Source organism: Ischnura elegans, chromosome 12 (genome assembly GCF_921293095.1).
Source record: "Ischnura elegans chromosome 12, ioIscEleg1.1, whole genome shotgun sequence".
Classification (NCBI taxonomy): Eukaryota; Metazoa; Arthropoda; class Insecta; order Odonata; family Coenagrionidae; genus Ischnura; species Ischnura elegans.
In genome coordinates, this window is record NC_060257.1 from 42,143,958 (window position 1) to 42,157,647 (window position 13,690).

General features: G+C 37.9%; 1 protein-coding gene across 2 annotated transcripts in view; it reads left to right on the forward strand.

Annotated features, from left to right (window-relative positions):
- Nucleotides 1–13,690, forward strand: part of LOC124169155 (U3 small nucleolar RNA-associated protein 6 homolog) — a 34,543-nt gene extending 20,853 nt beyond the window's left edge. For both annotated transcript variants that reach the window (XM_046547662.1, XM_046547663.1), the window contains exons 9-11: nt 3,820–3,934; nt 10,754–10,924; nt 13,226–13,690. In XM_046547662.1, coding sequence (XP_046403618.1) covers nt 3,820–3,934; nt 10,754–10,924; nt 13,226–13,461 — 522 coding nt within the window. In that variant the 3' untranslated portion in view covers nt 13,462–13,690. The remainder of the gene's footprint in view (nt 1–3,819; nt 3,935–10,753; nt 10,925–13,225) is intronic.

A 13,690-nucleotide genomic window follows, 5' to 3' on the forward strand; every position in this document is an offset into this window, starting at 1 on the left:
ATGGACCATTTGGGATGGAAATACAATTCATACAACCAAAGGAATGCTTTGTTTAACAGCTGGTGTCCTAACACCCCCTGCCACACGCCTTTTAGGCGGCTTGCGGTGTATTATATAGATGTAGATGTACAGAAAATTGGGAAGACCTTGATTTAAAAGACTTAACGAAAAGACTTTAAGATCCTTAGCCCCTTTCTCTGAAATGACAATTCTAGCTCGTTGTGGACTGCCAATGCCAAATCGTGCAATGATAAGTATAGCTCGTCATCAGATTTTCATAATTTTAGCACTATTTAGGGGAACAATATAAATACAGTAGATTCCAGTTAATTGGGACATATCAGGACTTGTGCACTTGGCCCCAATTAAGCGGCTGCCCCAATTAGGCGAACTCTCTTGTACACAGGCATAAAAAACTTTGAAAATGGTAGAAAGAAGACTAAAGAATGTTTATAATGCAACTGAAGTTTATTAAACTACTAGCTGACCCGGCGAACTTCGTACCGCCTAACAATCAATGAACTTACAGTTTACTTACACCTTTTATAAATCAAGAGCGGCTGTATCGTTTTTAATCATGTTTAATTTATTATAATAAAATAAGGATACAAATTCAATAAAACTACGTAAATGAGTACCAAAATTGCTTGTCAGAAAGACATTTTCTTTATTGAATCAACATGGGGTGGATCGGAGCACGTTTACGCGGATTTTTTTCAACAAATTTTCTTACGTTTTGGCTTAAGAAATTTTGGGCATTGTGGTTTAATAAAGCAGTTTATGAAATAAAAATTATACGCATTCAGTTGTTGGCTATTTGCGTTATTAGCTGTAAAAAAATGTTTTTAGGTCCAAGTCTGTTGCATACACTTAGCCCTTTCAGAGGGCAGGTTGACACAACCCCAGACCGACGCTTGACTGATGCTCAAAATCGTGCAAGAAAAGCCCCTATGAAGCAGCATTCGCATTAAATGACTTAAGGCGCGCCAGTTTTAGTATCTCTGTTTGGAAAAAATGCACTGCGTAAACGTACTGCATGCGTAAACGCACCACGGTGAGCCCTACACATTCGGGTTTAATGTCTTGCGTCAACCACCTTCTGATAAACAACAGTTTTTGTTTTGTATCAGGCGCAAGATGAAGCGGATGAAGCTAAATAAATATAGCGAAGCAAAGCAGTGACGCAGCGAGGGGAGGCTTTGGGGGATAAACCCTCCCCCCCCCCAAGAGCTTAGAGAATTTTTTATGAAAGATTTTGTTATTAATATTAGGGGGACGGATGACTAACAAACAAAACATATTTAACTATTCACACAGCCACAAAACCCACTATTTTGAACCATTTATCTTAAAAAATGTCTGGGGGAAGTGCCCCCACACTTCCCGCTTACCTTAGCGAGTTTTCTATACCCTACAGACCCGTGGTATTAGCTGCGCCCAAAACCCCCTATCCTAGCTACGCACTTGAAGCGAAGGAAGAAATACAGAGGATGGTTTATCGACTCGTGAACATAGCACGCTAAATTGACCATGAGAAAATCATGGGTTTTCATTAGCACATGATCACAAACAACACAAAAACTGAAAGAATGACCATGCGATTTTTTAATCGTTATCACGAATGCATAACGAATTTGAAATTGGATACGTTTAAGCTCAAAAGGGCATATGAGTTGAGATCATGGAATCTACGGAATGAGGACTTCCTAACCTTTGAATTTTCCTTTGAGTAAAGTTGCGTGAATCACATTCATCACCAATTTTATAATGATCACACACGTTCCGTTGGATAGTTATGGTTGGTTTAGGCTTCGAAAGATCATGAGCACAGAAACTACATTTTTCTGTAAATCGTGCCTTGGTAAGCCAGGTACGTCCAAGGACTTAAAATATTCAGATAGATAGTTGGTGATTTCGTCTTCGTTTGTTACACATTTAAAAGATTCGAATCCATGCAGAGTACGAACTATTTGAATTTACCTCGTTTTAGTCATCCACATCTTCGTTCTTGCTCGCTAAACCAACCATCTTTGATTCGGAACACGGACATTACCGTTTGTCAACAATTGCTTGGAGATTTGTTTACAAACACGGTAGTGAAGTGTCAACTCGAGCTGGGCCACGGCTGGGCTTACAATCAGCTCGAATTAAATTTTAAAAATGTAATTTCAATTTAATTAATATTTTGAATATATTTAGTAATTAAAATGTTATATTGTTACTAAATTCAGTTATTAAAGTGGTAAAAACAAAACAAATTATTTAATTTGTAGTTTGACCGACTTATCAATTGTTGTGTTACTATAACTCCTAAAAGCATGTCCATATGAAAGAGATGAATTTTTTTGTGAAATTATCCTTTTTTTAATGGCCTATATGTTAACCCCGCCTGAGACGAATCCAAAGAACCAAATCTCATTGAAATCGGTGCAGCCGTTCTCGAGTTATAAGTGTTCTAACTAACACGATTTTCGACTTTCTTTTACATATATAGATTAATTTGATTAATAAATCAGCGAGTTTATTTAATTGATCATCATTTTTAAGAATTATAAAAATTTTATTGAAAATATTTTTCAGAGCCTCAGGTGATGCTGAATGACTGTCTTTTACTAAGACCTATTAAAGAAAAGTCCTATCCTCTTACGGATAGTATAGCAAGAGCTTTCAAAATAGGGCAAGAATAGGAACACTTGTGGAAAATAAGAGTAAATCAAAGGGTGTACTATATTTTTATCTGAGGTCTTCCTCTGTGGATGTTCCCTTCCAATTGTCCTATATCAGTTGCTTTCAACAACCATCTTGCATCGTGATGTGGTTGATTTATACCCTGTTCTATTCTGAAGGTTTTGAAAGGACTTTTCTCCTGTTCTCTGTATGACTGCCGCATGTATCCATTTGTTCTTCATCATTCTTTTATAACTCTCCACTTTGAATTCTAACAACTTGGCTCTTAAGCTGCTCTCATCATGCATGTCTGAAACACTCCATATAAACCTACATTGACCAGTTGATGGCATTTATCGTGATTTGCTCGTACATTTTTATTTTTGAAGCTAAAGGTTTCCGAGATTTTCCCTTTGCAAAAGAAGATATTACACTAAGTAAACTGTTACTTGGCTTGTAGATGACATACCACAGGTATGATGATTTCTCTTTGTGAGGTTAAATATAAAAATATTTATATTCAGTTGTTGTGAGGCTACAAATTCCACAAAACATCAAAATGCATTGTTAATCTTAGTGTCTGCTGTAGAAAAAAATAGACTGAAAAACAAACATTTTTTCTGAATTAGTCAAAGTACATGTCTGCAGTTTTGACCCAAAAATTAAGATATTACGCAATAGCTGCAAATTTTGGTCCTTGATCGTCAAATGTAAATATTATAGCATTTATGAACGAAAAGCTATGTTGTTGAAAACTATCACTTATCACACATTTCTTCTGCATCATACGAATGGAATTAAATACCCTGTGATCTTATATAATGTACGTTTTTTAGGCAATGACTTTGGTTCATGAAACTAAAGCAATGGTAATGATTGAAATGTGCACATACTTTAAATGGCTTCATCAATTCATATTTATGTGAACCTTTTTCCTTTTAATAGTTATCTATTCTTCCATTATTCTCAGTTTTCCTTGCAGCAGAAACATAACTTGTTTTCCTATTTTGTTTGTGTGTGGATAATCTATTTCCCTATAGTGATTAACTATTTAAATATACTCTCCCTGTATCTTTTAATAGATGGCTGAAACCTTGAAATTGAGTTGAATGAAAATTCTACCTGTCTAACATATGTTTTTGTTCTCTGCAGGCTAGAGGTAATACGGATCGAGTCGAATCCCTCTTCCAAGATGCCCTGAATAGGGGACCAGCTATTGCCTCGGCATTAAAACCTTTATACATAGAATGGCTTGTACTTTCCAAAGGTGAGTGGTCATTATAATAATACTATGTAGTTATTATTTCGATTCTATTGGGAAAAATTCCTTATTAGATTCAAAACTACGTATAGCAGTCTGTTGTTCAAATATTTTATTTTGTACTAAATACAAAGGTTATAGCTGGCAAACAACGGCAGATATGTCTTTCCTAGTTCCAAGGAACAAGAAAAGACGCATCAGTTATCAATAAGTTGCTAAACTTTGTAATTAGAATTTGAAATTTCAAAATTATTACCTCTGAGTAATTAAGAAAATGATGGAAATTCAATGTCTTAATAAAAATACTAATTTGCTGACAAATTTGGGAAAAAGAGAAGTGATGGGAGATTGGAAATTATCTGTTTGTTGGAAAATATGCAGAAAATGTACATAAAAGTTAAAAAAAAAAAAGAAATCAGTTGTGGGTACCAAGTGAAACTTCCCCGAAGTGTTTAAGTTGACATTCCACTGATGTCGGTGAGTTGCCAGTGAAACTTGTTTCATTGAAAATATAAAAGATAGGGATGTGCGAGTAGTGCTTTTTGTTCTCGAGTCGAATTGATAATTTCTAAAATGTCCATTCTAAATAAATAGACTTATCATGATGCATGAATGACAAAATGCAGTTGTTGAATCCTCACTCTCGATGCCTTTAAATTTTTACACTAAAATTCCAAAATTTTTCATATCATTTTCCTAATTACCCTGAGGGAATAATTTTGAAATTTCAAATTCTAATTACAAAGTTTAGCAACTTATTGATAACTGTTGCGTCTTTTCTTGTACCTTGGAACTGGGAAAGACATATCTGCCGTTGTTTGCCAGCTACAGTGGAAGCCCAGTTTTACGAGTACAGCATTTATGAGAATCGCGTTTTTGCGAGTGATAGTCTTTGTACCGCCAAATGACCTATGTTTTACATGTAAAACAAATCGGATTTAGCGAGGTCAAAAAGTTCCTTCCACTGCGTACGCTCGGTTTCCCGATATTGCTCTGGGGGTGAAATCTTGTGACATCATATCTCGGGATCGCGTATATTTTGCATGTTATTCAAAAATGACAAAAGACATACGGAATTCAGATGATATTTCGTGCAATATCGTTACTGAAGAAAAAGAAAGCTGTGTGATGGCATCTCGTCAACTTTTTTGAAAAATCTCTCCAATGAAGGCTGAACTAGAGCTTTCTTCTTCTCTTGATATAGGAGCCTATAGCAAGTAGTGTCTGTCTAAAAAAATTCACCTTGATTAAAGTCAACACTTCCCTCAACCGTATACATTCGTATTGTCTGCATATACTTCCATATGGAACAATTGAATGTTGGGATGCATAGTAAACATTGCAGGAATCACAAAAAATTACGGACAAATGCTTGAAAGTCCAAATTTAGGGTATGAAATTCAAGTAAAAGGTGTCAATTTGGAACGTACGAAAGTGTGAATTGTACGGAAGCTGAGTGTACGAAAGTCGAGGATTGCCTGTACATCAAAATGATCGTATTTGGGAGAACCTGTGATCATTACAGACATTATTATGAGATGCATGGAGCAAGAGATGTAAGCACCTAAGTTCAAACAACCTTTATCATTTGGGGAAAACTATGGAAGACTTCCAATTATCCGGGCTAATGATGGGGAGAGACAGCATGAATAATCAGAAAACACGGATAATGCAAACTCTCTCTTAAATGTCTTGCAATGTTCATAATTTACCTAAAACAAACAATATACATACCGTATACGCGCATGTAAGAGGCGCACCTTTTTTCCCAGCTATTGCAGCCGAAAATGGGGGTGCGCCTCTTACACAAACTTTTAATCTTCCCCTCCCCCCATCGCCGGTCGCAAGTCCGAGGGGAACTTGAGTGGCCTTGGTTTTCAGCGTGAGTCAGTCATCTGAAACCCTGGGTCAAAATCAAGCGGCAGGCAGGGGAGTTTCTCCCTTAGTGACGTATTTTTAAAATGCTCCTGTTTGCATTTATTGAAAACATCGCGCTGTCTCGTCGGTACCCCAGAGGTGAATATGGAAAAGATCACGCGGGGTTATTCGCTCCGGAGCGCGCGATAAATTTACTGCCACGAGTGGGCATCCCGTCGCATTTATACTGCATATAGTAATCGCTTATCAAACGTAGAGAAACGCGTACTTTTGAAGGACATTCCTGTTTATAGTCAACATCTGTCATGCCGAGCAATTTCCATTACGCTGAGCTCCTGATTTTTCAAAAATCATCTTCAGACGCTAATATGAGGCTGTATGGACTATGTTGAATATTAGTAGCCTTGTTTTAACTACAAATCTTTGTGTCAATCAATTAGAGCTCAAAAAACTTAAATGCCGTCAGATATACGTCGCATTAGGTCTCATTCTTTTTAAAACCACGTGGGTGTCATACAATTGCTGAAAGATATCCAGATATCTTCGAGCTCAGTAGGTGACTCACCTAATATTTGGCCTCCAGAAACTAGGAGAATTGAACGTGGTAGACCGAAAAAGGTCAGTTGGTAAGATGGGGTAGGGATGAAACACGTTACCATTTTTCCCCTGTAACTTGATATTTTCCTGTGGGGTCTCGGAAAGGAAAAAAAACGGCAGAGGCATTAGCTGATGGAGGTCCAAGTGTAGCTCCGTTAAATCTACGACGTGGTTATTATCCTGCGGCGCTGAGATTGCCCCGATTTTTCGTGAGTAGGACTAGCATTGTAGAGCAACGGCGTATGCGAAGAGAGGATCGGAACTCTTTCTACTCCCTCTTATGCCGCTATTACCGCTGCAGTTATCAAAATTTTCTCTTTCAATCAGCGTTAAAAGAGGAAATTTCGATAACTGTCGAAATTCCAGGCATACGTCTGCAACACCGCACGATAGGATTAAAAAAAAATGCCGCAAAATTTTTTCTTTATAGCTTCGATGCTCAAAATAGGGGTGCGCCCCTTACACACGCTTATACGGTACATATTATTGTTTACGCATTTATTCTGTTATTTTAGTGCTTCCCGGACTCAACGAGAGCTTTCTTCGCCAGTTCGTGATCTTTTTAGTGGTGATAGCATGGTTGTACTTGTATTATTAATGCTCCATGTTAGGCCTGATTTCGAAAATTATTTGATGGGACACATTATGACATTCAGATGTTAATCAGTAGCGGATACACAAAAAACCTCAAGGGGGTGGTGCATAAGATATCTTGAGTTACCTTTCCTTTTATCAAGGGATGGATGGATCCAGGATATTTTTCGGGTCCGGATCAGATCCTTGATTTTTGGAGCTGGATCTTCGGATATTTTCGCCTCCAAATGCATTGTCGAAGTCATGCTATGAAACAAAGTAGTTATTCAAGATTATTATGGTAACATAAAGCTAGGTTTACACCTGCGAGAAATTGCGCGAGTTTACTGTCTGACAGTCAAAATTGCAAGTGTAAACGGGTCGGCGAGCAGTGTCGCGACAGTTGTCGCGAGCAGTGTCGCGAGCTGGGCGGCGGAGTGTCTGACACTTCGACTCGCAGGTCTAAACATGAAACTTAGCTCTAGCAATTTCTCGCGCTCGCACTGTCACCTGATCAAACCGCGGGAGATATTTCCCGACACTTTTGCGGAAGTTGGGCTGAAGTGCAGTTGTGTTGTCTCTCGAGTCTCCTGTAATTTGTTGTTTTTTGTTTGTTTTTTGTGTCATGTTGTTTTGTTGATGGATGAAGGGAAAAGGATGGAAAATCCCCTTGTGCAGTAGTTACAAATGGTCGGACTTGGAGGCAAAAAAACTTATTACGTTATATGAAGAAAGCGAAATATGGTGGAATGTGACCCTGAAAGATTACAGAAACCGAGTGAAAAATCAGGAATCTTTGCGTGACATTAGCAAGAAGAATGAATACATCAGAGAATGATAAGAGTCACCTAAAAATAGAGATTGTATGACGAAGATAGTGCATAGATAGTACAGCGCCAAACATATAACTATGCATGGTACCACTTCAGTGGCACAAATTTTCTCTCAAGTAGATTGGGATGGACAATTTTACTACTTTACTAGTATTAGCTATTCTTATAAAATTTGAAGAAAATTATAATTAAACATTCATAACTTCCTTCGGTCTGGTAATGAATTCAAATATACGATGATAATTAAGTGGAGTTAACATGGAAGTAGTGGCCACAAGCAGTATAAGCTGAGATTTGTATTTCGGAAGGAATCAGGTTCAGTGGATGATTCCTATATGTTTTCCATTTCTATGTTACCTCTTCCGCTAAAATCAAATGATAAAAACAACATCTTATGGCAGAATACCAGGCCGTCTTCGATCAGGTATTGTAGACCCATTAAATTATTTCTGGAAGATGAAAGTTATGAGGTAACTGGAAAAGAAGTGCAAAAGATAAAGGCACAGATATCTCCACTGATGCCCTTGGTCATCGAAATAAACGGGAAGAAATTGTACAAAGTAACACAATTTTGACGTTAAAAGAATCCTGACATTTCAACAGGCATTAGTTGAGTAGAGGTGGAATTATTTCATTGGTTTGGAACAATTCTTAGCGCACTTTCCTGTGGTTTCTCCATAAATACAAGTGAATTTGAGAAGTATGCTAAAAAAACAGAAGAAATGTACATGCGCCATACTCATGGTATTACATGCCTTTCACGATACTTAAACTATAATTCATGGGACAAAAGTGATTGATGGCCCCCATTGCATTGCTTTCCGAAGAGGCCCAAGAAGCAAGGAATAAGCATATTCGGAAATTCAAAGAAAATCACGCGCTAAAATACTCCAGAAAGGACACAATGAGAGATGTTTTTAACCTACAATTAGTCACATCTGACCTTATGTTTTCAGTATTAGTTCGTTGCACCCAAGGCATTGTTATTCCCTCTCGATGGATGCCAGGCAGCTTCTCAGGGAACCAATATTACCTGCGCCTAATGAAATGAGTAATGTTAAAGAGTTGGAGGACGTGGAGTCGGAGATGAGGAGAGTTGGGAGAGTAATAATTATGAAGGTGACTAACGTTTCGCAGTTCACTTTCGGTGAAAAACGCTTTTACGTTTAAATCCTGTGTTTAAAAGCATATTTTTAAATTAATTAGTTCATTAAATTAAGAAAAGCGCATTACTATACAATTTTTTATGATTTTCTTCATATTTCTCAATTGTTAAGTAACATGAAATTATTTTGCAAATTAAATTAATTTTTTCATAAAAACCACCTTTAAAAGACCTGTAATAGTGATATTTTGTGTTTTTGTCTATAATTTGGCATTTCTGAATGTTTTCACGACAAAAGATCTAAGTTTTTTGAGAAAAATAATTTTGTCCCGCTAGATTCGCAATTGGAACCACTGTGCCATCCGTTTGGTTACTGTGGATATTTGCACATACGTAAACAGGCCAATATAACGAATAAAAACGATTATACTTATCAGAGGCAAGAAAACGTGGGGTTATAACTATCAGCCGCTGACTCGCTGATATCGATTCCCTCAAAACTATGTCCTGTTTTTGGACTTATGGCCCAACAAAGTAGAGCAGATTCTCCAGCTCTGTAGTAGACATCCTGATGAAATTCCTAGAGAGTCGTCTATTTGTAACTCATTTACTTAAAGTCGTGAAAGCTCTCAAATGTTGCCTTCTATCAATCCATTCCTTAACCCAGATACTCCTCTTCCTTTTTTCTGTTTACGTGCTCTATGCTGGTAATAAAGTAACACTATTGTAGCGGCAGTTTGCGCACGTCTACTTCGTGGCATTGTTAAAAAGCTACTGACCACGGTACGGGAGGGACCACTTCCGCGAGTTGAAATTGCACCGAATGCTGTCACATGTAAACGGATTTCATACCAACTGTCGCAACCAACAGTGACACTGGCTCGCGCGAGAGCTCGCAAAAGAACTCGCGTCCAACTCTCGGGAAAAATTGCATTGTGAGTTTACACTATGCGACACCACTCGCGCAACTTATGTCGCAACTTTTCTCGCAGGTGTAAACCTAGCTTAAAATCAATGGAATACTTTTTAGATTTACATACACATTTTGTATATATTTTCAGATAATATATCATTTTTATAATCTTTCAATTATTTTTAAAAACTATAAAATCATAACATGCTCAGGTTCTAAACTGTTATGCTTGCGTTTGGAAATTAAAATAATTTTTTGTCGTATTTTAACGTAAAAATTTCCGCTGCTGAAATTCTGTTGCACAATCCCTACGAGAGCTTTTAAACAAAATGGTTCATGAGTGGGACAAGCATTGCAGTGCAACGGTGCATGCAAAAGTAGGATTGGAACTCTATCCACTTCCTCTTATGGGATGCTGTATTCGCTGAAGCATAAATTTCAAGTTTCGAATCCAGATACGATGTATTCAGCGAATTTGGATCCAAAATATCCGATGAAGGGCAATATCTGTGGATATTTGGATGAGGAATCCGATCCGACCATCCCTACTTTTATCATAATAAAAAATAATCAAGTTACATGCTGAGTTCAAGAAAATTTTAATAAATTTTATTGCTCACATATACAAGGCAATGCCATCTTATGATATAAAGAAGTTATAATTGTGGTTCTGCAATTTTTGGCAATACGGGCAGCCCCACCCCCTGCACCCCCACCTGTATCCACCACTGATATTAATAAACCACATTATCCATCCCCTAATGTTATGCCTGTGCAAACCAAATAGTTCATGTCATGATTTATTTGTTCATTAATCACTGGAGGTCATTTTGTTCATGCCATGCCTCATTTTGTTGGAATGTCATGTTGTTGTAAGTGTTATGTTAAAAGTGTTCAACTTACCTGTCAAATTCATTTCCTATCAGGTATTGCTGCTGCCCGCAAGGTTTACGATCAAATCAGTGTCCAACCTCCATTGTGCTTGGAAATGCACACCAAGATGGCCTACCTGGAAGGGTTGCAGCCGGTGGTGAATCTGAAGCATGCCAGGAAGTGCTTTGAATTGGCATGTGACCAGTTTGGGAAATCTAATACTGGTGAGTATACAGTGTTGAAGCATTTAGATTTTCCTTAACTAACATATGGGTTAGAAAGGATAAAAATCGATAAACTGAAATAAATGGTGTGCGCATCGATTCTGCAGTTCTGCAAACGGAACCAGTATCTCGGATGACGCTAGAATACTTAAAGGATTAGTATTCTGTGGTTGAGGTAACTGAAATGAAATTTGACGTTTCACTTAATTAAAAAACAACTATAATGGTGGTATTACGATACAAGTTCACAAAGCAACACAATGAAAGAGTCTTGAACATGTGACTGGATCGACGCCTTCTCCACCGGAGTAGTCGAGGCCACAGGTATGTCTCTCGCTCCGCACAACCTTACACACGGAGGGAAAGTAAGCGAGTGAAGTGATGGTCAGTCTGTCTGCCGTCGAGCAGCATGTGACGTGGCCCGAAGACAGTTGTGCAGCGATATTCAAACAAATGGTTTGTCCTTCGTTCGGTCTGCAATTGGCCGGAATCCGAGAGAGCTACAGAATTGCCGGACAATTCATAATTAAAACAAAAAAAGAGTGGACTGTATGGAAAAGATAATTAGCCTCCACGAGAGCGCAGAGTAACGTACCCCAGGTCGCCAGGAAAATAGGCTCCACCGTCAGGCATCTTGATGATAACGATGATACCCGTTGGTTGGTGTGTCAGTAAGTGAGGCCGGGTTTGTAGCCTCTTGGTCCCAGGAAAGCATTAGATAATGAAAAATTGTTCCGACAGGTGTCAGGATAAGGGGCAAATCCCTCACTTCCCTCTTTAGGCCATAAAGGAAAATCCACATAGAGCGCAATATCAAACATGGTTAGCAACTCACACAATCATTCTGAATCTTTTCTAACACACCAGCAGATTATTACTAATTCAAATTTTAAGTATTGAATAATTGTTTTTATCTCAGAGTTATCTCAACAGAAACCTGTAAAGTTAATCGAGGAAGACTTAAAATTAATGTTTGAGAACTATTAATATAAAAAGTTATGATGCCCTTTTCTTTTAACTAAAGACTGATTATATCATTGCATAAAGCCTGTAAAAGTGGCATGTGAATTAGTAAACATAATCCTTGTTTCTTGAAGAGTTAAAATGACCATTCCAGCTAAATGTTTAAATGGCTGTTACAGTGGACTCTTGTTATTATGAAGTTCGCGGGACCGAAAAACCGGAGGTTCGTATTAAAGAGTTCATATGAACGTTTCTTTTGGGATTCATCGAAAGAAAAAAAATTACTTTTTCAAAATTTCTTGTCTCTTCAATCTCCCGCACATATAATCTTCAGAGTCAAGTGTATAATATATGTGATTAAATTATGCGCAAGTCCTAGATATACGAAGATGATGCGTTCTGAGACCTTGCTCGTAAGTTGATAAACCTATACAAGGCATCGAGGAGAGTTGTTATCCTGCAGAATGCAACACTACATCACAATTGTGTGTTAACTCACGATTGCGACCAACTGATCTAGCTTGCAACGTAGCCGGAACCGAAAACAATCGCTGTCCGCCGGAAGAAAGAATGGGCAAAACGCTGAGCAGTTCCTGACTTCACTCCAGATTAAATGTTTCTTTGTTCAGATTATGCCCAAAGTGAGAGCTCCTCTATGCCACGTCATGTCGCATCGGCAATCCCCAAAGGTGCCAAATTTGAAAATTCAGCCACTCTTGAATTGTTCGAATGTTTGTTTCTCTGAGAGTTTGTAAATCTAATGTGCATAGGAAGAGGACTAACTGAACGTCCAATCTACGAGCGTTAAGGAGTGGGTCACCATAATTCCACAGGTATGAGGCTTATTATATGATGTTGCGTTCATGTTGAAGTATCTCTTACTGAAAAAAGAACCAAAATCTTGGTTACAGTACACAAGAAGAACTTATACATGGCGCGATTATTAAAACTTAGCGTAGAGTAGATGACGTAGCGCAGTGTATATCCGCCTAAATCCGTTGCTTTTTTGTGGAACTTTGCAATAAGTTCATTTTGTAACCGCTGGGACCGGGACTGAAGTTCGTAATTTCGTCATAAAGAAAATTTTGTTATAACTTTTTTTCTATAGATTGGTTAGGCCTTTTTGACGAGACCAAACATTTGCTTCGTAATAACGAGAACTTCGTAATAACGTTGTTCGTTTTAACGAGGGTCCACTGTAATAATGAAATTGGTTGGGAATTTTTTCTTCGATTTTTTATTCCTTCATTGTGAGCGGACCTACAAGCAAAACTGTTTGTCCAAGTGGTGGATGAAATAAATACTTTCTTACCTTGCACTTTTACTTTTTTTTGCCAGATGTCTGGATGGAGTATGTTAAATTTGAGATGCACAAAGGCTCTCCCGAAAACATCACTGCAATCTACTGGAGAGCCAAGAAAACCCTCGATAGCCTCCAAGGTGATATTTTCGTATCAGAGTTTAGTTTGCTGAAGACGGGTATGAGTGCTGCTCTGGTACCATCAAGTGGCCCTGTTACTACTATGCCAAACAGCAGTATAGCAGGCGGCTCCACCCCCATGGTTCTCGGTTGATGTCTTCATGGATTCTAAATATTGTTACCTATTATGTGATGTTAATGAAGAGACTGTATGTTTGTATCTTTGTATGCGATTGTGTATCATGTGATAAATAAAACGAAAATTTAATGGAGTGTTTGTATTTTGCTGATAAGTATTTTTGTCTTTTATGTATTTGTGTTTTAAATGGATACCTTCGATAGAATAATTATCAGTTGAATTAAACGTACTGAAATGGATCACA